Source organism: Temnothorax nylanderi, unplaced genomic scaffold (genome assembly GCF_030848795.1).
Source record: "Temnothorax nylanderi isolate EJ_2023f unplaced genomic scaffold, tnyl_v1.0 TNYL_tig0004_pilon, whole genome shotgun sequence".
In the NCBI taxonomy this organism is placed as follows: Eukaryota; Metazoa; Arthropoda; class Insecta; order Hymenoptera; family Formicidae; genus Temnothorax; species Temnothorax nylanderi.
This window is the reverse complement of record NW_027249066.1, coordinates 934,971-960,967: the sequence shown is the minus strand read 5'-3', so window position 1 is coordinate 960,967 and position 25,997 is coordinate 934,971. Positions and strand designations below refer to the sequence as shown.

General features: G+C 41.9%; 2 protein-coding genes across 2 annotated transcripts; both read left to right on the top strand.

Moving 5' to 3' along the window:
- The first annotated feature begins 5,413 nt into the window (after positions 1-5,413).
- Positions 5,414-10,131, top strand: LOC139773439 (uncharacterized). Its single transcript, XM_071707874.1, has 3 exons — positions 5,414-5,911; positions 8,981-9,143; positions 9,315-10,131. Exons 1-3 carry the CDS (start codon positions 5,895-5,897, stop codon positions 9,480-9,482), a joined length of 348 nt encoding a protein of 115 aa, XP_071563975.1. The 5' UTR covers positions 5,414-5,894; the 3' UTR covers positions 9,483-10,131.
- A 3,926-nt stretch (positions 10,132-14,057) lies between these two features.
- Dap (cyclin-dependent kinase inhibitor dacapo) lies at positions 14,058-25,210 on the top strand. The gene is made up of 2 exons (XM_071707864.1): positions 14,058-16,306; positions 21,771-25,210. The coding sequence occupies exons 1-2, from the start codon at positions 15,589-15,591 to the stop codon at positions 21,866-21,868; spliced, it is 816 nt and encodes a 271-aa protein (XP_071563965.1). The 5' UTR covers positions 14,058-15,588; the 3' UTR covers positions 21,869-25,210.
- Positions 25,211-25,997: the final 787 nt, after the last annotated feature.

Here is a 25,997-nt window from a genome sequence, read left to right as displayed (position 1 = left end):
GAGAGTTGCTTTTTTTATACATACTGATTTAAACCGCAGTTACACAGCAGAAAGCATGGAGGGGTGACACCGCAGGCTAACTTTAAATCTGAACGGTCTTAGACATTAACGGGGGGGATTCGTTTAACGCATGCACCCTTCGGTTAAAGGGACCATATGATTTTTTAAGGCCTTTCTTCGGAGTCAGACTCATACACTTTTACATCAAATATACCTTTCTAATAGGAAAAGAAATATTATCCATTCGTTCGCATTTTTATCTTATCTATTTGTCCCGCGTTCTTAGAAAAAATATTCAATATTTCGGCAAACTTCTTAGAATAAGTAAATAAAGAATTAACGTTGGCACAATCTTCAACGCCTTACAATCTGCGACGATTTTCCGGAAAGGTATCAAACGCTTGACTCACTTCCTACACCCAATTGCAACCTGTCCCCTTTCTCGCGTCTCGAGCTCGAGTCTCTTCCTCGTCGAACAGAGCGTGACCGGGGTGATTTCTCTTCACGAAAAGAATACATTTCAAGGTCCGTGGATTCATGCAGGAAGCGACAGTTGGCGCGAAAGATTTTAGCATATGTCTGATCCGTAGAAAGCAACACGTGCACCATCGCTACCGCGCAGAAATTGAATGAATATGCATTCCATTCATAAGAATCACTCGAGGTTCGTTGCCTGCCCGAAGGAGGAAGGCACAGCTGACTCCCCCGACGTCGAAATCAAGGCGCGTGATTTTGGATGCAAATTAGAAAGGCTCCGGATGCTCCGGATGCGTGTGTCCGAAAAAAGAGCAGAAATCACAAAGATTAGAAATCACACGAAAAATCAGGAGGAAGAGTTCGAAAATCTTCACAAATCAGGTATAAGTTAGATCGAGGCTGAAAGTCCAACATTCCATTCGCCGGACGAAGGAATAATTTGATATCAACAATTACTATCGGATAGAATGCGAAACGAATGTGGTCGCGTGCTATCGAGCAAATCTGAAACGCATTAGCGACAAGTTAATAACGTCGATACTCGAGTGCCGGGAGCACGCAATTTTTACGACCCGCGATAAGAAACGAAGTCAAGAACGCGCGCAAGGTAAAGTGGTTTTTGATAACATTATTAGCTTTATCAACTTTAATTAATATTACGCATATTTCATTTTATTCGCGAACGGAAACAAAACATTGTACAAAAAGTGAGATAAAATTCTCTGCTAAAATTATATTCTTTTCAACACGGCATTACTAATATTTCATCGATATGAAAAAAAAAAACCAGTAAAGTTGTAAAGAGGCTTATCAACAGATTATTCTCAGTCACGGTGTACTGTTCAAACATTAATATTCATTAGGCATACGCCAACTAGAAATACTCATGCTAGTCATACACGACACTAAACTAGATAAGTCACAGCTAATAAGTCTTACGCCTCTTACGGCATTAAAAAAATAAACAAAACTTCCTTTTAAAAATACGACAAACATTCTAAGAAAAACTATTGATTTCTAATATAGAAAGATGTAGAAGAATGCGTTAAAATTTGTTCTAACATCATCTGGTTCGTGTAGCGATGCACACAATACGACTGTTATATTGTGGAGAAATAATATACAAAAATCCCCACTTTCAGCTCGCGATATAAGCGAATAGTTGCTATGCGGCGTTTCGGGTCACGCAAAGTTTCGCCACGCTAGCTTAGCTCTATCTCAAATGGCATCGGAAATCTTTTCTCGTGGTAAGAGATGCAAATAACTTCTTCGTCACGAGGGGACCGTCCGGCAGAAATTTCTTCGGGGCGCTAAGGGCCCGTCCGTTTGCCCGGTAACTCAAGCGGAATAATTACTGGGCACATATATAGGCACACTACTCGAAACCCTCTCCACTTTTTCATACGACTCCTTGGCGGGCAGGGGTGAGCGAATTTACTCTCAGGGGGAATCTTCTTTCACACAGGTGTCGAGGCGCAGAACGAAGGAACCGCATTATACGCGCGGCTGCGCAAGTCGGATTTTTCGAATCTTGCCCACATTAATGATTCTTTTTCCCAGTTAATCTTTTTTGCGTCCTGACCCTATCTATTATTTTAACCTCGTTTAAAGCAAATCTTAAGAAAAAGACACAAACCACCCTTACGCTAATCTAACCGCGTGTTTATAAAATTTCGTGTAAAAAAAAACAAGATTATCTTATTATTAAAAGAGACATTTGCCGCGTAGCATATATGCAATGTATGTGCCATAACCATTTTGTAATGACCAATGTGGTGCTAAAGCGATATAGTAAATATTATTATTATTACTCGAAGCTGTTATCGATCGTCGCGTGCATTCCATTTACGTAATCAAAAGCGCATTTGTAAGGTTATCACGCAGAAGTGTCGCGAGGAAACAATAAGCGCATCGTCATGCAACAGACGTGCGCCGATATATATCGCGCAGTCGGCTAAAAGTGGTCAAGTCGTGAAGTCAGACAGCTAACAGCTAGATCGATCACGTCGATTTAGGCTGACTTCTTCGTATTTTTTTATTCGACTCTATAGGGATAATTTTTCATACGTGACTGTCTTTCGAACACATCGAGAAAGAGAAAGAAAGATGAGTCTGACATCGCGGATCACCGGCAACAACTAAAGTCGTGCGAATGATCGTGACTTACGTCAAGGAGGAGAAGAGGCTGCGAGCCAGCGGACAAGCGTCGATCATCGGTAATTTCACAGCGAATATTTTTGCCCGTGGCGAAAAATCGCGGATTTTTGCCGTAAAACGAGACAATCGCCGTCGCGCCCTCGGAGCGATCGTGCGCTTTGTCTCGCGGCTCGTTCGATTGGTGGCGAGTGGAAAAACTCTTGTTGACGGGGTCAAGGATGGAGTCAAGGAGCGAGTCGAACACGGGGAGGTATGAAAAACGTTCCGTCGTTCGACGTTCAGGTGCGGGCTTACTCGAGAGAAAAACTTATGCGCGATTTAGTTGCTCGTGTTTCCTCCATGGCATCCACGATGCGGAACACCGCCTTCGAAACGGTACGAAACGGCCGCGGCGGTACGAAACGGCCTGCTTAAGCCGTTAAAGAGGTCGTCGCCGGCCGTAGGAAGTGCCGTGCCCAAGGAAGGAGAATATTTTTGAAACTACGTCTCTGAACGCTCACTCAGCTATTACCTTTTTTTTTAAGTTCCTCCTGATTGCACGAGTGTGCCCGCGTGTAAGAGTTCTTTACTGTCGCACTTCCCATTGCTATAAAAAAAATTCTGCCGTTAGAAAATATCTCTTCTGACACCATAAATAAGACATTTGTTGAATTGCATTGAAACGTAGATGTATGTGATATATCAATAACCTTTCAAAATCCGCAAATCTCTATTCTCATTGTCAAATAAAAAATTGTGCTAATTACAGATAATTTCATAATTTTTAATTTTATAAACGGTAAAAGTAAAATATTTCGCGAACTTCGAAATATTCTCAACTAATTTAATACACGAATATACGTATGTGTAGTATATCAGCTTAATTGGCAATTTCTCATTTTGTTTTGATTGAACTGGTGAAAAGGTTAAAACCGCGGAAAGATCAACTGTCAGGAAGCAACGCGAATTTCTCTCAATTTCGCGTCTTATCATGACAAGCTGCGTTTCAATAAGATACAATGAGTCAGAATAATCTTCGTGTTACGCTCAATCGAGACGTGCGCCTATCGGATTCTACGAGCCAATATACGAGCGGCGATCACGTTACTCTCCTTGATCGTAAATGCGATCCGTCCGGTGCTCCTCGGAAAACTGCAACCTTGGACCTCAAGCAATGCCGATAACGGTGCAACGCTGTTAATTAAGGCGCTATCGTTATAGCATCGCGCGAATTATCGGATGTGCATCGTTAATTAAGCTCCATCCCGCCCAGACGGTTCCACGAAAGCAGACATTAGTCTGGAACGGAAATACGCGCCCCAGGGTGACGCGATCATCGAACTTCTCGAAGGTAGCTCCAACGCAATTTTCTTGCTAATCTTCTTCTTCTACCCCCCTCCCCCTCCTGCCGCCCTCATCTTCGAACACAATAAGGTTCGTAGAACGTCCGGCGACATATCTTCGCCGGGAGAATATCGTCCATTGTCACGACAAACACTTTACTTACTAAAATGTTCGTCCATCGGCATCGATATAAATTCGCTTTGCAGGATGAATGACCGCGTGCAATAAAACGTGCGGTTAACGGGTTCTTTCGCGCATGCGTTCCGTTTTGCACTGTCGTTCGCGGTTACTCGTCCGCGCAAGGCCTAAGCGAATCTAGGCTAGTCAGCTGCAGCCGAGATGCAGCGACTGACTAGTCTTACCTTGAGACTAGTTGCATGCCAAGTGTCACAGCCGCAACAACGGAGAGTCCCTCCGTCCGCGATTCGACGCGTCAATGTGCGTTTGCTCACAATTTCCGTTGTGTCGCCCTATAAACTTCGCAAGAGAGTGGTCATTTACATATCAAGATATTTTAATTATCCGCAATCACGAGGTAAGTTAATTTCAAGTGATTTGTGGAAAGTGGAAAAGAACTGCGAGTTATTATTATTTCTCACGGAAATATTTTCAAATCGTTTGAGAAATCATTAGAATATCAGAATTGTTAGAAGATAGATTAATGCTTGAATTAATACATATTTAAAAATAACGTTGATGAATAACTTCTAGAATAAATCTGACAAGTACGTTAAAAGTCACGCATTCCTTTAAAGGGGAACATACGTGTAGACCGCAAGAAAAAAAGGTAAAATTCGAGAATTTTTATCTTGGAAACTATTAATTCGATTCGATCCGGGTTTTTTTTATTTAAAAGTATCTACATTGAGGCACGTTCACAAATTTTTTTAAGGGAATACATTCCCTCGGAGCGCTGTTCTCGTGGCCGGCGTAAAATGTGTTCCTGTTCACGGTTCCCAGAATATCTCGAGAACGGCTGGACCGATTTGCTTCAAATTTATACACAATGTTTTACGATAGTTTTTCTCGTTTCCATCGGGAGATTTTTTTTTTACTCAATTAGTTTTTTTTTATCAGACTATAAAAGGTCGAAAATTTGGGTCGAAAAATGAATGTGAGTTCAAACAGTCGACGTTTCGTTAAAAAAATTTTTTTTTTATGAAATCTGCCGATGGAAACGAGAAAAACTATCGTAAAACATTGTGTATAAATTTGAAGCAAATCGGTCCAGCCGTTTTCGAGATATTCTGGGAACCGTAAACCGTGTCCGCGAGGAACACATTTTACGCCGGCCACGAGAACAGCGCTCCGAGGGAATGAATTCCCTTAAAAAAATTTGTGAACGTGCCTCAATGTAGATACTTTTAAATAAAAAAAACCAGGATCGAATCGAATTAATAGTTTCCAAGATAAAAATTCTCGAATTTTTTACCTTTTTTTCTTGCGGTCTACACGTATGTTCCCCCTTAAAATCTCGTATCCTATTAATACTCAAGTAATCTTTTATGCTGTTAGTATCGTAATTACATTATTTGAGGAAATCGATCACTCGAGCATTGAATCTTCTAGTTAGTTTGGATAAATCGAGATTGTACCGTGTTATCGATAGTAGCGTATCGAAAACCGTGCGAATGCGCGCTAACGATCGAACCCTCGTCGTAGGGTGTGTGTGCGCGCGCACAAAACCACCCCATCGGGTTCCACACCCCCGACGAAAACGTGTTTATCGATCCGGTAACCTCACAAACTGGCGACCGGCTGACATTAAACCGAAAGACGAGACGCACGTGCGAAGACGAGATAAATGAGCGCGTGCAATTACGGAGTGCAACAAAAACGATCTCAATCGAGTGCGCTCGCTCGTGTAATTAATACCAGATACCGTAATTAAGCCGATACCTTATCGCCGTTTCGCAGACACATTTACGAGAGGCCGAATGAATACTCCGAGGAAGTGAGTAGACGAATGTATAAACAGATTAAGCTGAATTCATATCTCGACGCCAACAATCGTGGCAGCGAGAATTTCCTTCGTTTCCTTAATTCTGCATAGTTTCCTTTCCTGCTTTCGACTGAGATAGAGACGACCTGCTGTCAACGTATAAACTCCGAAACCTGCCCCTGACGTAAGACCGCAAGATCGGCCATCAGATTAGCGTGACGTGCGAAGAATAAGAATAAAAATGTGGGAAGTAGAATTTGCAAGCCGCGATAAAGTTACACCGGAAATGTTAACCGCAGTTGTCTGTCGTGTACGGAATACTTTATTTTCTCATCACCTACGAGCTGCTCGATTCCATAATCGAGTGTTAGCACGTGCAATTGGACGAAATATCATAGGCCTGTTCGTTTTAGCTGAACTTCTTGCACAGTTCATCTTTTCTCCTTTACTCTTTTTCTCTCCAACGTAATAAAAGAAAAAGAGGAAAGATGAACCGTGCAAGAAGTTCAGCTGAAACGAACAGGCCTCATATTTGCGTGTCTCGTGGTGAATTCTCACGTGAAAACTGATAATGTGACGAAATCGAATGTGCAATCCGATATTTGTGTGGAATAGTTGAACGACCAATTGTAAGTAGGTCAGGGAAAGGCGTGTACCTTCGTATAAACCCGTACTACCTGTTTGATAGGCTACAGGCGTATATGCGGAATGTGCGAGAGGGGATAGTCCTTTAGAATACAAGACTCTCGATCCAAAAAGAATTGAGTATACCGCATGATATTGTAGGAACGTAACAGTGATTTTCCTATACGTTCTCTAAGAATTTGGGAAAAGCTACATATGTCAAATCAGACAAGTAATTTCACGCTTCGTTGAAGCTGCGCGAGGTATCATTTCAAACGAGTAGTTCCAGTACCGGCAGTTGAATCTGTTGGACAGGCATACAGTGCTCCAGATAAATCGCTGTTGTCAGCTTTAGACGACCAAATAAACGGGGCGCGCGCAATTTATGCCGGCGATAAATCCGCAATAATTGGATCGTCGCAAAAAGTTCCAGAAAATAAGAAAAATATGTATATATCGTTCTCGGACGATTGCGACTTTCGAGTTAATACGGCGCGACGATATATTATGCCGAATCAGATGATCGCTGGCTCCGCATGACGCCATTCGAGTGATTTCAACAATGCGCGCTCGTTTTTCTCCATCTCTCTCTCTCTTCCCCTCTCGCGAGTCATCTCGCACCTCGATTCGCGGACCACCCATTTATCGCCCATTATGAGTGCATTAACCCGGCCAGCGGAGAGATGCGTCGCACTATGTCATCCTGACGCACGTCTGAGTGTAAACCCGCGGAGTTAATGCACTCGACTGTATCACCTGCTCCACCGTACATCATAGTAATTACGCGAATAACGTGGAATTCATTCGTTAGTGCCCTCGGCGAAAGACGGCGAATTAAACCAGTTTGTGTTAACGAACGCGCGTAAAAAGCGCGGTGTTCCATTCGCGATCATTAAGAGCGTACGGGCATAAAGAGAAATCTTATCTCTGGCTTTGGTATAACTACGGAATCTATATTCGGTTCTTACTGGCCTTAAGAGACGTTTCTACGATTATTAAAAACGCGTGCCTATTTAAAGCAGAACCTCCGGGATTATCTTTAACGCGATGCAAACGTAAATTGGGAGGTTAGCGCGCATTCTTCGGTATATATTATGAACAGTGGAGTATGCTTGTCCTGTGAATGGACTTTTAATTATTGCACGAATAATAAACGAAGAATTACTTTACTGCGTCTGTAAAAAAAATAGAATTGTGCATTCAGCTTATCATAAACCTGTAACGCATATCCATTTTTTAATAAGAGGTTTTAAGTGCTTCAAGAATAACCTAATCAATTAGATATGTGCAAAATATTATAATACGCGCATTAAATTTCGCAGTTTTAAAATGTTTTCCCGATGCGCAAAATATCTAGAACACAAACAGCGATATCAAAGGACTTGCAAGAGCGCGAGTGAAAATAATAAATACTGTTCGGTATGAGTCTCGCAATCGTGCCGGAAATGTAATGCATTCCAAATTCCAATACATCCGTCCAACGGCACATTAAGTACGACGATACCGCAAGTTTCCCTTCTCTCTCTTTCGCGCGCGAAGACTTAACTCTCGATGCATATCGCCTTGTTTACAAAACGTGAAGAGTGTCATACCCGAGTGACTTGCCGCGTATCGGCTAGACGATTAATACCGAGTACTGTTATGCTGCAGAGAACTTTCCTGGTAGTTCGATAACTTTACGCCGAAGCGGCCGAAGGATACTATTGATCTCTCATCCGCGACATGAGTGCGTACTGCGTAACAGAGTTCTCTTGAAATTATCGACATATCGGACAGGAATGCACACTAAAATACATTGAAATATAATGTTAAATTCTTCTTCGGTATTTTAAAACTCGCAACGTTCTACCCTTATTTACAAACACATATCCTTGTACACATTTCTAACGGTAGAAATCTTTTCCAGTAATATATGATCAATCTAACTGTTCTGTTGAAGTGATAAGTACCTATTTCTAAAACTACTACAATATGTAGTTATAAAAATTTTTTTTAAATAACATTCGTAGTTCTTTGCCGTAAGTGGAAATAATATGTTTATTTTTAATTTTCAATAATCGTATACAAATGTAGCGTGAAAAGAAAAGATAGAAATTTCATGAACAATTTTCAGAACATTGCTTGACACTAGTAAACTTTTTATTCTATTTATAATATAAACAAAATTAATTTTTATCAATCTCCCCACGTTACTTATTCAGTTAATCTATTTACTATGAATAAAAAAATCATGGCTCGTAAAAACTATTCGTATTTAAGAAATAAAACTATCTAAGAAATAAAATTAATTTTCAAATAAATCGTCGATGTAATTAAAGTTATAGAAAAATTGATAAAAGTATTAAACTTGAATTTTTCAGTAGGACAATACGTAAACTCAAATATATAAATAAATACAAAAAAAAATTATAAAAAATTGTTATCACTATAAAAAAAACTCAATTTTTCTTACATAAGAACCCGCTTCGTGATGGAAAAAAAAACTGACAACCTATACAGGGCCCGACTCCGTAATGTGCGCAGACGTCTTTTTCAAGGCGATGGTGACAACGACGAGCAACAAAAACATAAGGACATTGAAAACCGTTTTTCGGAAGAGAGGCGAATACAATTGGAACAGGTAAAAAGCAAAATAAACGATTCTTCTTTATTAAGTCTTTAAACGATTGTTAAAATTGTTTCTCGTCACGATTACGTAATTATATCTCGATAAAGTTATTTTACGCGAAATATTGCAGAGATTAGACACCGATTGAAGTGGTCTGAAACTGAATTGCTTATTGATGCGTAGAGCATGAAGAAGTGGAACTTCGACTTCGTGCGCGGAGAACCACGACCCGGTCGCTACGAATGGGTAAAACTCGACGAACAAGGAAATGAAATTTCTGAATCCAAGGAGACAAATGGGAGAATAAGTGCGGAGGAAGCAGAAAACAACGCGGAACAAATCGATGAATGAAACGATCAAAGCGGCAAAAGAATCAAATTGTGATATTATTTATTGATAGATGATAATAAGCAAGATTTAATAATGATATCATATTTTTTCGAGCATGAAAAGACTACGTAAATTTTTAATTGTATAATACGTAAATAATTTTTCATGAATAATGAAAACTATATTTATAAATTCTTTTTAAAAGTTTAGAACGATTTTTTATATGAGTAGAGAGAGTAGTAAGTGCAAAGTCTTATAAGCAAAAATATTTATTATTTAATTATATCTAAAATGGCAATTTGTAAATTGGACTTTATAAATTAGCGGTTTATTTTAATTGATCAACTCTTAAGTTTCTAGTCAAAAGAGGCATGATGTCAAACATGTCTCCAAGAAACCGAAGCTAAATTTTTAATTTTATTTAACTTATTGAGAAATCAGAAAACAAGCAACCTGAATCATGCATTTGGTGTCTAATTAATTTTATCTATATTAGTTTCACAACATGACATTATTCATTTTAATATTCATGGAAACAAATGTGCAATACACGTTATTATACTCAATCGATATTTTTAGTACTTCGGAGTACACAATAATTGGGCAGCTTAGGAGAAAGAAATTTGTATACAAAATATACATAATATATTTCTATGAAATTATAAAATAATTGAGTATTTTAATATATCTGTTTCCTTTTTCCTTTTTTCTTACATTAATCCTTTAATGCGTATAATAATGAAAAGAGAATAGTTATATGCGCTTGGCAATTCTGATTATACGGAAGTTATGCGTGACCTAATTTATACTATGCTAAGCTGAAACATCTGCCTCACGACGAGCAAGTATCTTGTAGCATTTGTAGCAAGGCATCTGTAGTATTGTAGAGAAGAAAAATCAGTCTTTTGAATAGTATTTTTTTCAGTATTCGGTACGCAATTCGCAAAAATCTCGTTTATCAATTACAGATTAAATGCTACACTATCATATAACTGTGAATCGCCTTTAATTATTGTTTATCTATTTTCCCTCATAAAACATTCGCCGTACGAGAGTTGATACCACGAGTATCACGATTTCGTTGAAATAATCCAGAGTACTTGCCGTGAGAAGGCGCGAGAGTGCACGTTGCACCTGGCATCATTTCTTTAAAGATCGTTTTTTCTTCGCGCTGCTCCGCCATGGAAGCTGGCCACCACGGCAGTACCAGCCAGAAATTGCACTTCCGTTCCGCGAATTCCCACGGAAGTGGGCACAATCGCGACGACGACAAAGGATATTTGCCGCACAAGGTATACCACACACATTATTCTGACCGAGCATTGAGAATCCTTCCGATAAAGAGAGCCTTCCGCGAACGAATCACGATCACAGATGTTCAAAGGAAGAAATTTTCGAATATTTATATATGTTTCTCGCGTTATGAGTATTTTCGCGTAGTCGTAAAACAAAAATCAAACGTTTCAGCGAACGTCAATCAAAGTTGACTGAAGTTTAACCGAGCCCAATTCTTAAACAGTTGGTTTAACGTCGTCGATCTGACGTATACGTAAACTGACCGATTTATCGCTGCTCGGCATGAAACATTTATCTCATCAGACACCGGCGTGTCTCGGAGGAAAGTAGGCTTCTCGCATCTCGGAACAGTGCACCCGTTCTCAACCTCGATCTCGATTCACCACCTTGAGCTCGATAAAGGTGATTTATCGCGGCTGCAGCTTTGTCCCCGTTGTCGCTAGCACGCGATGAGATAACGCGGCGGCGGCGGCTTCAGGTAAGAGTCCGGCTTTGATAGCGAAATGATGAAACAGGTGACTCTCTTTCGGTGGTAAACACGCGATGCAGATGCGGCTATGCGCCTTCCGGTCGCGCGCCTCGCCTGCGAATAAACACCAGCTTCCTTTGAAAATAATCTGGCTGACTTACGAACACACATGTGCGATATCCATGCGTTATCCATGAGACGAGAAATGTTTTTTTTTTTTTAATCGTCAGTAATCGGCGCAACGACACGTACACGTCTAAAGCTGCATAAATAACACTTTGTCGACAGCTACGTCCAATAACATATAGTGGTAAATTAAATAATCTTTCAACAATTGTATCCGAAACTACTGAACATTAAAAACGGAAACGTAACAAGAAAAGCGATTCAATTAATTATTGCATTCCGCACAGTAGTTTGAACATCATAAATCTCTTCAATTATCCACCAAATTCGCTGAGAAACCTGTCAACGTTATCTCGCAACAAATATCGCAGGAAACAGATAATAGACCTTTCGCTTTATTGTGGGTTACAAAGCGCGACCTGTGCAACCAGACACCTCGCTGAAATGCACTCCTGCGGTGGACAATGAATGAGAGACGGTGGTCTCTCTGCAAAAACGCAGAAAGAATTGTTTTACGCGAGGCCCGTTTTCGCCCGTCTCCCCTCATTGAAATGCATCCGGTGTCACCCCTCACCACTTCCTGGATGCTGCGTGGGATTTTGTTTCCTCGGAGCACAGCGCGCTGCACCGACGCCAGGTTTGCGCGTCGTGGCCTTCCCCATTCAGAATCTTAATTAAAGATAACCTTAATTAAAGACAATACGCAAAAGAAATAGCTTTTACACAATTTTTTTTATCCCTGTAGAATGCAAGATTATTTTGCATATTATAGATTCTTGAAAACGATATGCATGACGACTCGATGGGCATTTTCCGCTACGTTTAATCGTTAATCGAGCCGGGATACCATGTGGGAAAAAAATAGCATCCTCAACTCACGTTTGAATATTCGAAATATTCGCGCCACGTTATGGCGGCGTGCGAGCAAGTCGTACACACGCGCACATACACGTACACACACGCCAGCAAGATTGAATGCCGGGCCGCGTGGCAAACTCTCTCTCCAATTGGACTCCGGGATCGTTTATCTACGCTTCGCTCGTCGCGAGTTGCACCGCCGCGCCGCGCCGAGCGTCGCGTCGGCGAGCACGCGGAGCTGTTTCCCGTAGGTGTCCCCTCGCGTGCCGCGCGCGAGACGAGCACAACGGAGTAAATTGACAATTATCAATGAAAAGTCTCGATTCGTCCCGTTGATTTTATGTCATCGCACTCGGCGCCGTGACGCGCGCACAATCGTCACGAAGCGCTGTAGTTTCGCGCGCACAGAATCGAACGGAGTGTCGCGTTCGAAAGATCGAAAACCGACGGAGAACTTTTGTTCTAGATTTTATGAATTAAAACTTTCAAATTTCCTCCTATAAATCGATTCTCGCGACTCCGACTAGGTACTCTGGAGGAAAATCGTTTAATATTTTCGCTATTAAGAGTTTAAACTCTAAAATGATCAAGCTACATTTTGAACCGTTGTTGACGTCAAGCAATCTAAAATATGAATTATTAAATCAATCGAGATTGATTTCGGCAGTAAATGCTAATAATCGAATCACCAACATTTAACATTATGTAAATATGATGACGTATCAAATTGATACGCGACTTATAATACATTTTCTCGAAAAACCTGCAGCGAGAACTTTTCTTATATACTTCCTGCTGCGTCGAATCAGAGGGATTTAACAAAATTATGATAACGCCGTCTTATTTCTTTACAGTAGTTCAATGTAACAGTCCTTCGGACTGCGCGTGGTGAGTCTATCACGCTGTATTAAACGTCGGCGATAATCCGAGTGGTATGCAAATAAATTCACCGTGCGTAACGCGTCGCGTCGTGCAAACACGAGAATCTACCGAATATACGCACGCGATAAGATTGCGTCGCGTTGTTTTGGAGACTGGACCTATTTATTTTTCGTTCCCCACCGGGTACCGCGTTCCCCGTTGGAAGGGGGACGCGCCGCTGCTATCCGCGAGCGGCGCGAGCACGAGTGCGTGAAGGACAATTAAAACGACGAATTAAGGGCACAATTAAATTAATTTGACACGGCCGACGACATTTTCGATCCCGATCCTGTACGTGGCCTCATTAATTACATCACGGAGCGAGAAACGTGAATGAAAGGCGCAAGAGAGAGAGAGTATATCTCTCTCACGTGACGATATCTCTCTATCGTAAAATAATCGAGAAATTGAAATCAGTGATAATTCTATGACAAAATAAAAAACAAATTTAATTTTTTTTTTCGAAAGAAAAATCGTCGCGAGAGCTAGATAGTTTTTCATTAGTGTTCTCGTAATATCGTTCCCTCGAGTAATCCCATTAAGAATCCGACCCAACGAGTCCTCAAATTTCGTCCCCCCAAAGTCTGAAAGCTGGAATATTGGAGCATGAGCAGAGATCGCGATTGGTATTCCGCTTGGCCGTGCTCTCCCATGCCGTGGTAGGGGCCGATAACTGTACAATCTTTCCGCACGCGGTTCGCGTTCGCACGGGACGAGTCCGACCGTACGCGCAGTCAGGTCGAGGGGACTATACGTTGCGAATGGCGGTTATTTCGTTCCTCCGCTCGCCGCGTGATTGGCCTCACAGTGGTGGCGGCGGCGGCGGCAAGGAGGGGTAGGGGGGAGAACCGCCGAGCCGAGCCGAGCCGAGCCGCGGCGGAGAATGCCGAGCTCGCGGGAGGCTCGGTTGCTCGCAATGAGAGAAGCACGCTTCAGTCGCTAGAGAGCGCTTTTCGTGTTAGCTACGTGTCTTTGCGCAGCTCCGTGAGCCGCCAAATCACGCACGGTTATATCGTCGTGTACGACGTCACGTAACTGCGCAATCGTGCCTCGCACGTCCTTCCAGCCCCCGGTGGGCCACGCGCGTGCCTTGACAGTCGCGTTTGTTTGGCGGGAAACGACGAGGCGTGCTCTTATTATCCGTGCTTATTTACGCGCGGTGTCAGAGGCGAACTCGGTTGGACTCCCCCACCGCGGATCGGCATATTGCTGCGGGCCGTGTGCAATAACATTTTTCTATGGAATTTCCTCGCGCCAAGACTACGGACTGCGTTATCGCGTTTCGGCTGTGAGTGGCAGTGTCTCGTGCGGGAGTGCGAGACGCGGAGAACGAGAGAGAAAGAGAAAGAAGGAAGGAAAGAGAGAGAGAGAGAGAGAGAAATAGACAGATCGGCTCGCGTCACGGACGATCGCCACGATAGACGACGAAATTCGCGCGGGATACGTCGTAACACGCTCTCTCGCCGTCGCTCGGATACTCACGCGCAAGTGCGGCCGCGCGACGTTGCCAGATCGTCGACCGGAGGCTACGCCGAAGGAGAATCGTCTTGCGTGTTGCGACTTGCGAGGAGAGTGAACCGCGGGATACCAGATAGTGTTGGACGGTGAGCGGGGTATTTTGGAGCTCCTCCACGGTGGCCTTGACTGTTCGGGACAGCCCGGTGCGGTGCAGCGGAATCGCCTCTCGCGCGCGCGAGGCGGAGTTTGTTTTCGCCGCCGCGCTATCTTTGTCTGGCACATAGTAACCGTGTGTGTGTCCCCCGCCACCCTCCCCCGTGTTGCCAAGCGCGGCTGCTGTTTGCCGTGCACGCATCGCCCTATGATCCACGCTTCCCCGGGCGGGGACCGTGCCGAGGATCATCATCGTCGTTGCCTATCGCGACGAGCGTCACCGTCGGGGGACGTCGCGCGACCATCACGCCGGCGAGGACGCGGATCTGAGGGAGAAGAGAAGCGGCGCCTTGGTCAACGCTCGGCGGCGGCGGCGGCGGCGGCAGCAGCAGCGCGGCCATTATTCGAAATTCGGTGGGTCGCGCCACGGATCGCGGCGTTGCCACGTTCCCGTCCGCGGTGCGTAGCCGCGATTATTTCAACGTCCCACGACGACGGCCGTGGCGGCGGCAGCGGGGACGCGATTCCTGGAAGGAGTCATCATCGTTCCCGCGTCACGGCCAATGCTAGAAGAAGCGATCTCTTATCTCGCGTAGCGCGTGTCACAACTCTCTCGATAGTGCAGTGAAGGAAGGGAGGGGAGTGAGAGAGCGAGAAAGAGAGAAAGCAAGGACGGAAGAAGAATAGGAAGAGAGAGAGAGAGAGAGAGAGACAGTGGGTGCTTGTTCCTTATCTGTCGATTTTTCGCGCCCACGGACTTTTTCGGTGCTATTCGTTTTCTGGAAACGGCGCGTAAACGTTTGCCGTTGTGCTGCGGAACGCGGCGGCGATAGAGCGCGACGAAATATGAGCGCACGAGTGCTGAACCCGGCGATGATGACGGAAATAAGCAGGAACCTAGGCGGCGGCGGCGGCGGCGGCGGCGGCGGCGGCGGTAGCGGTGGCGGAGGCGGACGAGCGGCGCCGAGCAGGGCCGCGCTCGCCCGCGTGCGACGCGATCTCTTCGGGCCGGTGGACCACGCGGCGGCTCGGGCGCTCGCCGAGCGCGAATTACGGGCCCAATCGTTGCTCGATGCCGATCGATGGGGCTTCAACTTTCAGCTGGGTGTCCCGCGATCTAACTCGCGTTACGAGTGGGAGCCGCTGACGGAGCACGACGTCGTGCCGGAGCCCTACGCCCTGCGCGGCATGCCGTATCTGAGGAAACACGCGCCCGGCACCCCGCGCAAGCTGCGCTTCGACGAGACGGCGTCGACCACCGCCTCCTCCTCGACGTCCCCGTCGTCACCGTCCACGGCGGCAACGACGACGACGACGACGACGATGACAGCGACGACGTCGTTGACAGCGATGATGACCACGAGGATCGCCGAGCAAATGGAGACCGTCGTCGCCACGCCGACGGCCGAGAGGACGCCGCCGCAGGAGCCGCGAGTGCCCGAGATCGGCGAAGCCACGACCCCCAATCAACTCCTGGACGCGGAGCCTAAGAGGAAGAGATGCGCGATAGAGCCGACCACCCCCGTCCTGCCCCATGCCGCGAGGAAACAGTCCACGATCACCGGTGAGTCTCTCTCGCGTATTCGTCTATGTCATTCTAAATAAGTATCTACGCCGCTGAATAAGTCGAGATAGCACGCAATAGACTCGCTGTTTTCGATATTTCCTCATTTTTTCGGCGATAACGCGTGTTTTCATTCAACTTCCGACAATTTTAACGGATACGGACGCCACATTTCGCCACTTGGCGCCTCGATTTCGATGTTGTGAAACGCTTTGAGGAAAAAAAGATCTAGATACCGCGCGAAATATAGCTGATAAAAACTGTTAACGGCGCCCGAGGCGTACGTTCGCCTTTGGGCAATGGGATCTCCGTCCGATTATATAAATGCACTCGGGCGCGATGTTTGTTTTCGGAATCCGTTTGGTCCGCTCGCGTACGAAATTAACGGTATCGTTATCAACTCGACGATATATTCGCTTGATCGGCGGCTGCAGATTATTCCGATGAAATCACGCGTGTCGCGGTTCACGGCGATGCAACGCGACGCGACGCGACGCGCGCGGCACATTTCGCCTCCGATCGCCTGGCGTATCTTTGGTTTTCACGCCTCTAATCTGCTCGTAACTCACATCGCGCATATCTTCTGAAGCCAGAAGCTTCGGGCGTGATAAAGTTTGTTTACACCTGTATTGTATTATGCACGTTGGACGCGCCAGACGATCGAGAGGAAAATAATTCGCATTGTTTTCACGTCGGTTCTCGCTTCTCGCCAAATATCAGCCAAATATTATCAGCTTGCCTTCATCGATCATTTGCTCGACGGTCTTGTCAGAATCTTGTTGGAGGGAATTAGTTCCATCGCTAATTTTGGAACATTAATCATCTGCTTTAAAAATAACTGGATGGAACTTTTGGATTTTTAATTTTAAAACATTGTTAACAGGAACCATAGAATAAGGACGTGCAAAAGTTATCCTACAGTCGGCTACAAAGCAGACTTTTATGGAAAGATGCGATTCGTTGCTCGCGTGCTCGCTTCCGGTACGGAGTTATAATACTTATAATTTTATACGTCGTATATATTGTACGATTGTACGAATCGCAGAATAATTTTATACCGAAAGATAGCCGACATTTAAGCCTGATCTACAATGTGTTCTTTGCTTCCTGTTTTCTGCTCTTACCTCTTTGCGACTATCTCGTATTTCGCAATTCCGTCGCGTAACGTGATGTTTCTTGTCTCTTCTGAAGTTCGTCAATTTTTATCTTGGGCGACAGAGAACAAAAAACATCGCATTACGCGACGGAATTGCGAAATACGAGATAGTCGCAAAGAGGTAAGAGCAGAAAACAGAAAGCAAAGAACACATTGTAGATCAGGCTTTAACTAAAGTTTATCGCGGTTAATTTGCTCGATGTATTTATGTAGGAAGCGGCGTTGCCTAGGTCAATCCAATTCGTTCGCTGGAAGGTCGTCACAATTCGCGCATAATTACGTCAGCACCTGATAATAACGAGAATTGCGTTTGCATTTCGTTGCTCGTGTATTTCGAAATATTATCAGCGTTACTTACTGTTGGTCACTTTTGCATATGGATGGACAAAACGTCGAGAGTGTAGATTTGAACCGGCACTTGTGTGACAAAAATTAATAGCGGTTCTGGTGTCGAAGAATACTTTTACCTCACGATATTCCATATTATTCATATCTTTGTATAACGTTTGTATAATTGTAACGTATCTTTGCATAACAATGAGCAAAACGACGGGAAGTTTCATTTGAACTAGTTTTCAAATTTTATTTTCCCTAGTCTCTGATATTTATACGTAGGCAACATTACGTTTCAACGTTTTGTATGTAGAGCGCACGATCATTTTCTTGCTTTACGTGTCAATAAAACCTAATTCTGCTGACGAAACGCGACATATTATCGGAATTATATTATCGCGTGCCGCGATAACGTTGAAAAGAGGCTTTGATAATATATAAAAACATTTTTTTTTATTCACGGATAAGCGAAATCGTTCGTCCGTCTACACCGCGAGCGATGACACAATTAAAATAATAGTGCATTAGATGTTTATGTCAATAATAAATGGCGCAAATCCCATTTTGAGATAATATAACAAATTTGTAAAACGGACGCGATAAGTTCATGCGATGTACGTAACGGTGTTCAAAATTTTTTATTAAAAATTGTAAAATAAATTCGATAAACTTGACCTCTCATGTTGCTTTCGGAACAAATAAGGTAAATGCCGGGACATTTAAGACCTATATCTGGACATCTTTATTATTTTAGTTTTTAAATAAGTACACCGCGAAAATCAAAGATAAAATCAAAGATAAAAATATAATACAAGAAAAATATTTTTAAGTTGATTCTTTAATTTTAATTCGCGTTTTAACTTATTTAAGGACTAAAATGATAAAAATGTCCAGACATAGGTACGTGTCCAGGCATTGGTACATTTAGCTCGTACCATTATTCATCGAGAGAAGCGCGACGAGGATGCGCTTGCAATAACATTTGCAAGGAAGTTACTCGAGACGGAAGAAACGGTATCGGTAATCATAATTGCATACACGATCCACCCGTACACGTGTTATCACTCTCGCGCACCAAATTATCGTTTTGCTGACGCTTTATATATTCACACGTGAGCGATGTGTATCATTAACGATTTGCAGTGTTAATTTTGAGCTTAATCGCCGTTCTTTGGAAATTTGTTTGATAACGATTAATCGATTGTGCCAAGATGAGAAGAGATTGAGTCAATACATAATTGAGCGATACAACGATTAAGACGATAAGCATCGATCCGCTTTATGAAGAAAAAAGGAAGAACACTTATTAACTAATTAAATTGTTTATTTTCAACTTACTTGTCGCACGCAAAAACTGCAATATTCGAAATTTTTTCATTAAACATTACCTAAATTTCAATAACGATAAATCATGATAACTCAAAATAGATAACTCATAACTATTTACGAATGAAACAAAATGTATGGCGCGACCAGAGAAGAAACCTATCAACATTAAATTAGTATAAATTAATGTGAATAGCGTTAAGTGATCTTTATAATCACAAAAATTGAACTCGAATGTAAAAAAAAGTAGTAAAGTCAAAAGTAGTGAAAAGACGTTCCTATTCGGAATTACAATGGAAATTATACGATTTCGAATATTTCGAAGAAACTTTAGTTTCCGTGCACATCGCGTGTGTTTGCAACACAGCCATCTTATCGAAGTTGTAAAACCTCACGGTTCTACCTTTTTTCTTTCATTTATTTTTCGGCCATGCACACCACCCACGCGACGCAACTATTTCTGGACGTGACGCGGCATGTGTCGCGCACGCGTGTACATGCGTGTAAACACATTTCACACGTTGCGCCAGCACGCGACGCCTTTGTTTATATTTTCACTGCAACGCGAAAAAGTGAAACTGCGCCACTTATACCGCAAATCGACGGAGATCGACGTTCATCCGCGCTTACCGTCACATTCATGACGCATCGATACTTTATTTCATCTCGTTTACCTTTTCGAGTAAAAGACCAAGTGCTAATTCAAAGTATCTTTAAAGAAAACCCGATATTAATCCGAGGTCAGTATTCATTAAGTAATCGGTTCCTGCGCCATGAAAACTTCGTTATTTAAACGGCCGTTTTTCTTAGTTCGTCTTTCGCTATCTGGAAAGGAAGTGCGCGACTTCCGGGGCATCGTGTACACACGTGTTAGATTGGATGGGAATGGATTGGGTTTCCTATCTGCGCCACCACTTAATTCATTCGAGGAAGTAACGAGTTCGTAACGTATTTTGCTTTACGGGGATACCCAGCTATGGGGGCGCCGAACGATATTCCTAACGTACTTTATTAATGAGCCGCGCGGTCAGCTGTTGAAATCCATATGGGGTTGCTGGCCCCGAGTGCACCCCCATGTCTTTCCCCTCTCACTCTCCCCCATTTCGGGGGCCCTTTGTATCTCCCGCGTGACGCGTGTACGTCGAGTGTTTGCACGCGCGGCGGGGAGGGGGGGGGGGCATCAGCTGTGCACGCAATCGCGTGCCCCTGTCTACGAACCCCAGGGGCGGCAGACGGATCGTTGGCGAAAAGGATCGGCATTTAAAATCAGGATTAGCGCCCGCATATCTCATCGCAGATATAATTTAAAGCATCGTGCAGAGAAATTATTGTGGAACCCCCTATCGATTCGGTTTCTTATTTGGTAACTTTCGAATCCTGAAGAATCCGCGGTAACGCACATTTTAAGTTCGTTTGCTGATTGCTGAAAAGATATATAGGTTTCTGAATTTCGGGACAGAGGTCTGTAAACTCTGTAACATTCGTAATATAGCATAAATATAACAATAAATAAATGTGCATCAAAATATTTTAAATAATAACTTGAAAATAATTTTAATTTAAATAATAAGGATAATGGTAGAGAAATATATGAAACGTAGATGGCCGTGCAATTTTCATAATTTTTGTCACGTGGCTCGGCAGACGACCCAACAATGGTACGGGGGAGGGAGCTAGAGAATTGGACAGATGCACATATTTTTCATCGCGTGGAAACTTCGCCAAATGGTATTCTAAAGGGGTGCCTTTGTATAACCTTTGGGCGTATCGATTTGTGAGTCACGATCAGCGAGCTTCTTTCCGACAGTTATTTTTGTTCAAAACTTGTAGTGACTTCCATAAATTTTTATGTATAATTATAGAAAGTAAAATTTTATATTTTAAAGATTCAAATATCCATTATACCTTTCGAGCACTCGATCATTTCTTAAACATTTTTTATCGCACGAGATGTCACGAGTCTAATTCGATACGCGGCAACGAAAATATTTGTCTGAGAATTGCAACTGGGTTTGAGCGTGCAATAAAAACAATATAAAATCCTGACCTTACGCTCTTATCTTCTGATATAATTAGCGGGTACGGTGCGATATAATATTCCGAAGGTTATCAGAGAGGAAAGATTTTGCATGCATACGGTCGGGAGTAAGCTGGATTGTGCATAAGGTCAGGCGTGGCATTGCATGCGATCATAAGAAATCAAAGCCAAATGATAAGCTGCGAATTATTTACGCTGTCCGCCAGATGCGTTCCGAGCCACTTCAACTCACTCCAGATGCAATGTATATTGATAAATATTATATGATAAATATATTGATAAATAGAAGTAAATATTAGAGAGGAACTATATATAATAAATGATATAATAAATATAATATAATAAATAATAAAAGAACTATATATAATAAATAATATTAATACTTTTATAAGATCATAATAATTACGAAATTACTGTCAAATTTGTAGGATGTCTTATATGCGACTAAGATGTTTTACTATACGCTTTGGAGAGTTCACAGAGACTCTCTTATATTAAAAATTAAACGTTACTCAAATAAGTTTCTCTTTAGATTGTACTCAACTAGTTCTTTGACGAGCTTTTGTCGCCTCGGTTGTGTAAAGACACGCTTTTTTCATTGTCTGTTCCAGATTACATGAAGAGTCGTAAGCGCGGCCTAAATGGCACAAAGAGCATGATAGAGCCACCGGAGAAGATCGCTCGCAACGCGGGTCAGATACGCAGCTAAAAGCCTTCAGCTTTCTCATTCGAACTTCGTCTTCTTCCACCTCGTTCGTATACAACGCGAGACAGTACTGGAAGTGGGAAACTGCAACCGGCGTGTGGAATAACGGGGAAAGAAGAAGGCAGGGACTCGGACAGGAGGCGCGAGGTCCGCGTTGGCTGTGCCATTCAATATAGTTTTATCCGTCATGAGCACAGGCGAAACAGACGGAAATGGATGAATAAAAAGAAGAGAAAAAAAGAAAAAAGTCTATTAGAAACGGGAAAGTAACGCCGTTCTCCATCACGTGTATCTTCGTCTGTAATACCGCGTATAGCTTTGTAATACCGCGAGGATTATGAGAATAGTAGCAACAATCAAGAAAGGGCAATGAGACGAGGTAATGAGAAGAAAACGGAAGACGCTTGGTGGGGAAGAAGAGAGAGAGAGAAAGAGAATATGACTCTCGTCGCTATTTTTTTATAATACATGTCACATTTTTTTCTGTATTAGAATATAGAGTAAGTAATACTAAGGAAAATATAAAAATTAGATTGTAGATAAAGTAATATGATTTGTGTCCAAATTAATTAATGTAATATATTCTTTGTTTGTTTCTGAAACGTTCGTAGAAAAATGTTTAAACAATGTCGTTACACAAACACGTTATATGAGAGAAAAAGAATGTGTGTGGGTGTGTGAGAGTGTGAGTGTGAGAGAGAGAAAGACAAGAGAGGGAGGGAGGGAGAGAGAGAGAAGCTAAGAAATACATGCAAGTTTATATAGGCTATTCTCATAGGAATTAGTTGATTAGATACTAAGATATAGAACAGAGTATATCGCGTGTATTCATTGGATCTAATTGAAGGGGATGCTTGAGCTGGTCCATGGAATTTCGGTACTTGCGATTGCTGCGTTCTAACCCGGTGATGAAATTCTATCGCTGTGAAGATATTAAAATTCTATTTGAAAATAGTCCTGTGGCAGATATATCGCGCCAGTTTCGACGCCGGGTCTTTGAAACGTGCGCGATATTTCAAAGCGATTTCGAATTTCCAAATTAAAAAGTTTTAGGAGCCTTTATTTGGAATTCTCAAATCGAATATTTTTCAGTTTTTGCGAAAATCTGAAGAAGAAAAGTGCAAAAGAGCGGTTGCGATTCCGTGGCCAGAATGCGACCAGCTTTAAGGAAGAAAAGATATATGATTTAGCTGTAGTTCGTTACCCAAGTTTAAGCATTGATCTCCTGTACGATTTTAAGAAAGTACAGCCGATGCCAAATCACCCCGTGATTTTTTCTTCTCTACCTATTAAATACAGAAAAAAAAAGAAGATCCGTCATCTCCTTTCTCCCTTTTCCCCTTTGTCCCCATATCGCATTTATTTCCGGCAGATAATGCGAGAGACACGTAATCGTCGTAATCGTCACAGTTTTTACGGAAAAACATAAGTTTAATATTTCCTCTTTCATATAATTCTCATTTCTTTTACGTTGCGAATTAAAATAGCGAACTTTTTTTTTAACATTTTAACGTGACTTTCGATTAAATTGGATTCTTCGGTTTCGCCGCAATATTCTCTTGAAAATTTATTTAGACACTGCTTTAACTATTCTATAATTTTCCGCGTTTCAATTGATTCAGACAAATGTAACAGCTTACATAAAAATCTATGACTTTGAACTACGATTGATTAAACGTAAAGCTAGTAGAAAGCTTTTTAGAGATTTAACCTAATCTAATCTTAAAAAAAGAAAACATACTCGATGATTCTGGTATAATATCTTCGTCAAGAATGTTGAATTAATCACAATGGCATTAACCTTTTGTCAGTCACATAATATATCCATTATCTCAAGAGGAAACAAATTTCTTTCATGATGATATATAAATTAAAAGGAAAACGAGAAATTGTGTGCGCCAGAAACCAAACTTCTAGCTTATCTAACAAGAGGTTAATAGCTTGCAAATTTTTATTTTCGTAATTGATAATTACGAAGAGAAGCATCATTTCCTTTAGGACAGGCATCATTGAGACCAAGAATAAAGCATTTCACAGTGTAGAAGGATTCCAGTGCAAATAGCGAAGCGAGCGTTTATTTCGTTCGTCGACAACGAATTTATGAAGCATAAAATATTAGTGTACTATCTAATTGTATATTAATTGAGTTTTATAATGGTAGCTGTTTATCATACGCGACTTTTTGTTTGTTAACGCCCCTTTAACGCGATCTTCGTCAAATATCCTATCGTATCTTGCTCTTCCTGATACTTTTTCCTGTTCGCCATTTCCTTTTTGAGATTATAACCCAAAAATACGACTGGTGGTTACAAGCTATTTTTTTCAAAGCCCGCCCGTAACATCGAGCATGTGGGAGAGAAGCGTCGAAAAAAATGCAAACAATAAATCAAGATTAAACGTGCGCGTTGATAACAATGTTCGTTTTCTTCCGCGCGGAACAGAAAATTCAGAGTTTCACCAAATTCGCACGAAATAGCAGTTGGATCAGTTGAAAAATAACTATCATTGATTATTATGTTTGCGGCAGATGCGGCACCTCGCGATTTCGACATTAGTGCAGCAAGTCATTGAAAAAAAATCAAGTGAATTTAATCTGGCGATGTTACTGTGGCGTACATCTTTCTGACAATTATTCTCGATAAGAAAGCAGGATCGTGATACGTTTCAAGTTCTAATAAAAAGATTATTTACCATCTTTAATGACATATTGCGAAATTAAATAAAAATAGTGCTTTATACTCTACGGTGTCACCGCTGGATTAAAAAAAAAAACAGGACTTAGGAATCTTGGAATCTCGTAAGATCTGAGAAAGTCGGGACGCGTGGTGCCTGTCGTGAAGAAAACTAAAAAAATAGCAAAGAGAGAAAAATCTAATGTTTATGTAACCCTGTGATGTATTAGTATGATCTCAGTAAACATAACTTAGCGTGTACTTCTTATCTATAATAATTAGATTATGTATGTATATGCGATAGAAATTGTGACAGACATTTGAAAATTGTCATGTCGTAGAGTACTATAAAAATATATAGAAATCACGAATTAGATCGACGATTCCCGATATTTGTGTGCGTGTGATATATGCATGAGAGTGTGTGTACGTGCGTTCTGCAGAATGAAGGATGAAAGAGAAAGATAAAACAGAGAGTCCACCTAGTGAATCATGCCTCACGTTCAGTCGACACTTCGCGATATAAAATTATATATGTGTAACGACAATATTATATTATGTATAATTATATATAAAAAAAAACTGTAACTATAAGAGAGTCTAAAAAACTAACTAACTAACATAAGTGAATTGTGACCCCAATTGTTTATAAAAAAAAAAAGATCTATCTATATGAGAAGCTTTTATCATTTTCTCTTCCTATCCTTATCATATCCTTACTCGGATATCTTTCGAAAATTAATATCACTTTTTATAGCGTTTCGTGCAAAACGTGATCTTTTTCTAGCACACAATTTAAAAATATTCTTAACTCTAATGTCAAGTCTCATTACATAAGTTATTGTATATCATTTTTTATCACGAATTATCGCGTGTAGCTGAATATGTAAACCGTTTTCGATACATTCTTTTCACATCTTTTCTTTATCATGGTATTTTAAAAGCAAAAGACAAAAAGAATAAGGCTTTTCGAATTTTGCAACGGAAAAATCTGGATAATAAAATGCATTCCTTCTTAATTTTATCGCAACGCGGTACAAAAAGCTTACAGAATCCAACGATTAAGGAAAATCGTGGCAGGTGCAACTGTACGCGAGTGGAGGTATCTACAAGATCTTGTTCCCGGCAATTCGAGACAGGTGCTCGCGAGACTTTGCTGGTAAGTGATTTCGTTTCACCTTCACGTCCCTTTAGTCACTGCCCAGAAGCCAATTTTGCGGTTGTAACGGTCGAATTCGTCTGACAAGAAGCACGCAGAGAATCTGGCCAATAAAGCCAATAATACAACATCGAATCATATCAACCGTGAAAATTTTTGTGTGCATTAACACGATATTCCGCAGAAACGCGATAATAATAATGTACACAACAAGCGGATGTGTTAAGGACACTTCCGTTATAAAGTACATTACTCCGGCTTGAATTTTAAAAGCTTACTGCTAATCTGCTAATCTCTATTT

Coding starts and splice junctions, on each gene's coding strand:
- LOC139773439 (XM_071707874.1), top strand. Junction 9,144..9,314: donor GGCGAATACAATTGGAACAG/GTAAAAAGCAAA, acceptor ATTGATGCGTAG/AGCATGAAGAAGTGGAACTT.
- Dap (XM_071707864.1), top strand. CDS start 15,589: ATGAGCGCACGAGTGCTGAACCCGGCGATGATGACGGAAATAAGCAGG. Junction 16,307..21,770: donor GAAACAGTCCACGATCACCG/GTGAGTCTCTCT, acceptor TGTCTGTTCCAG/ATTACATGAAGAGTCGTAAG.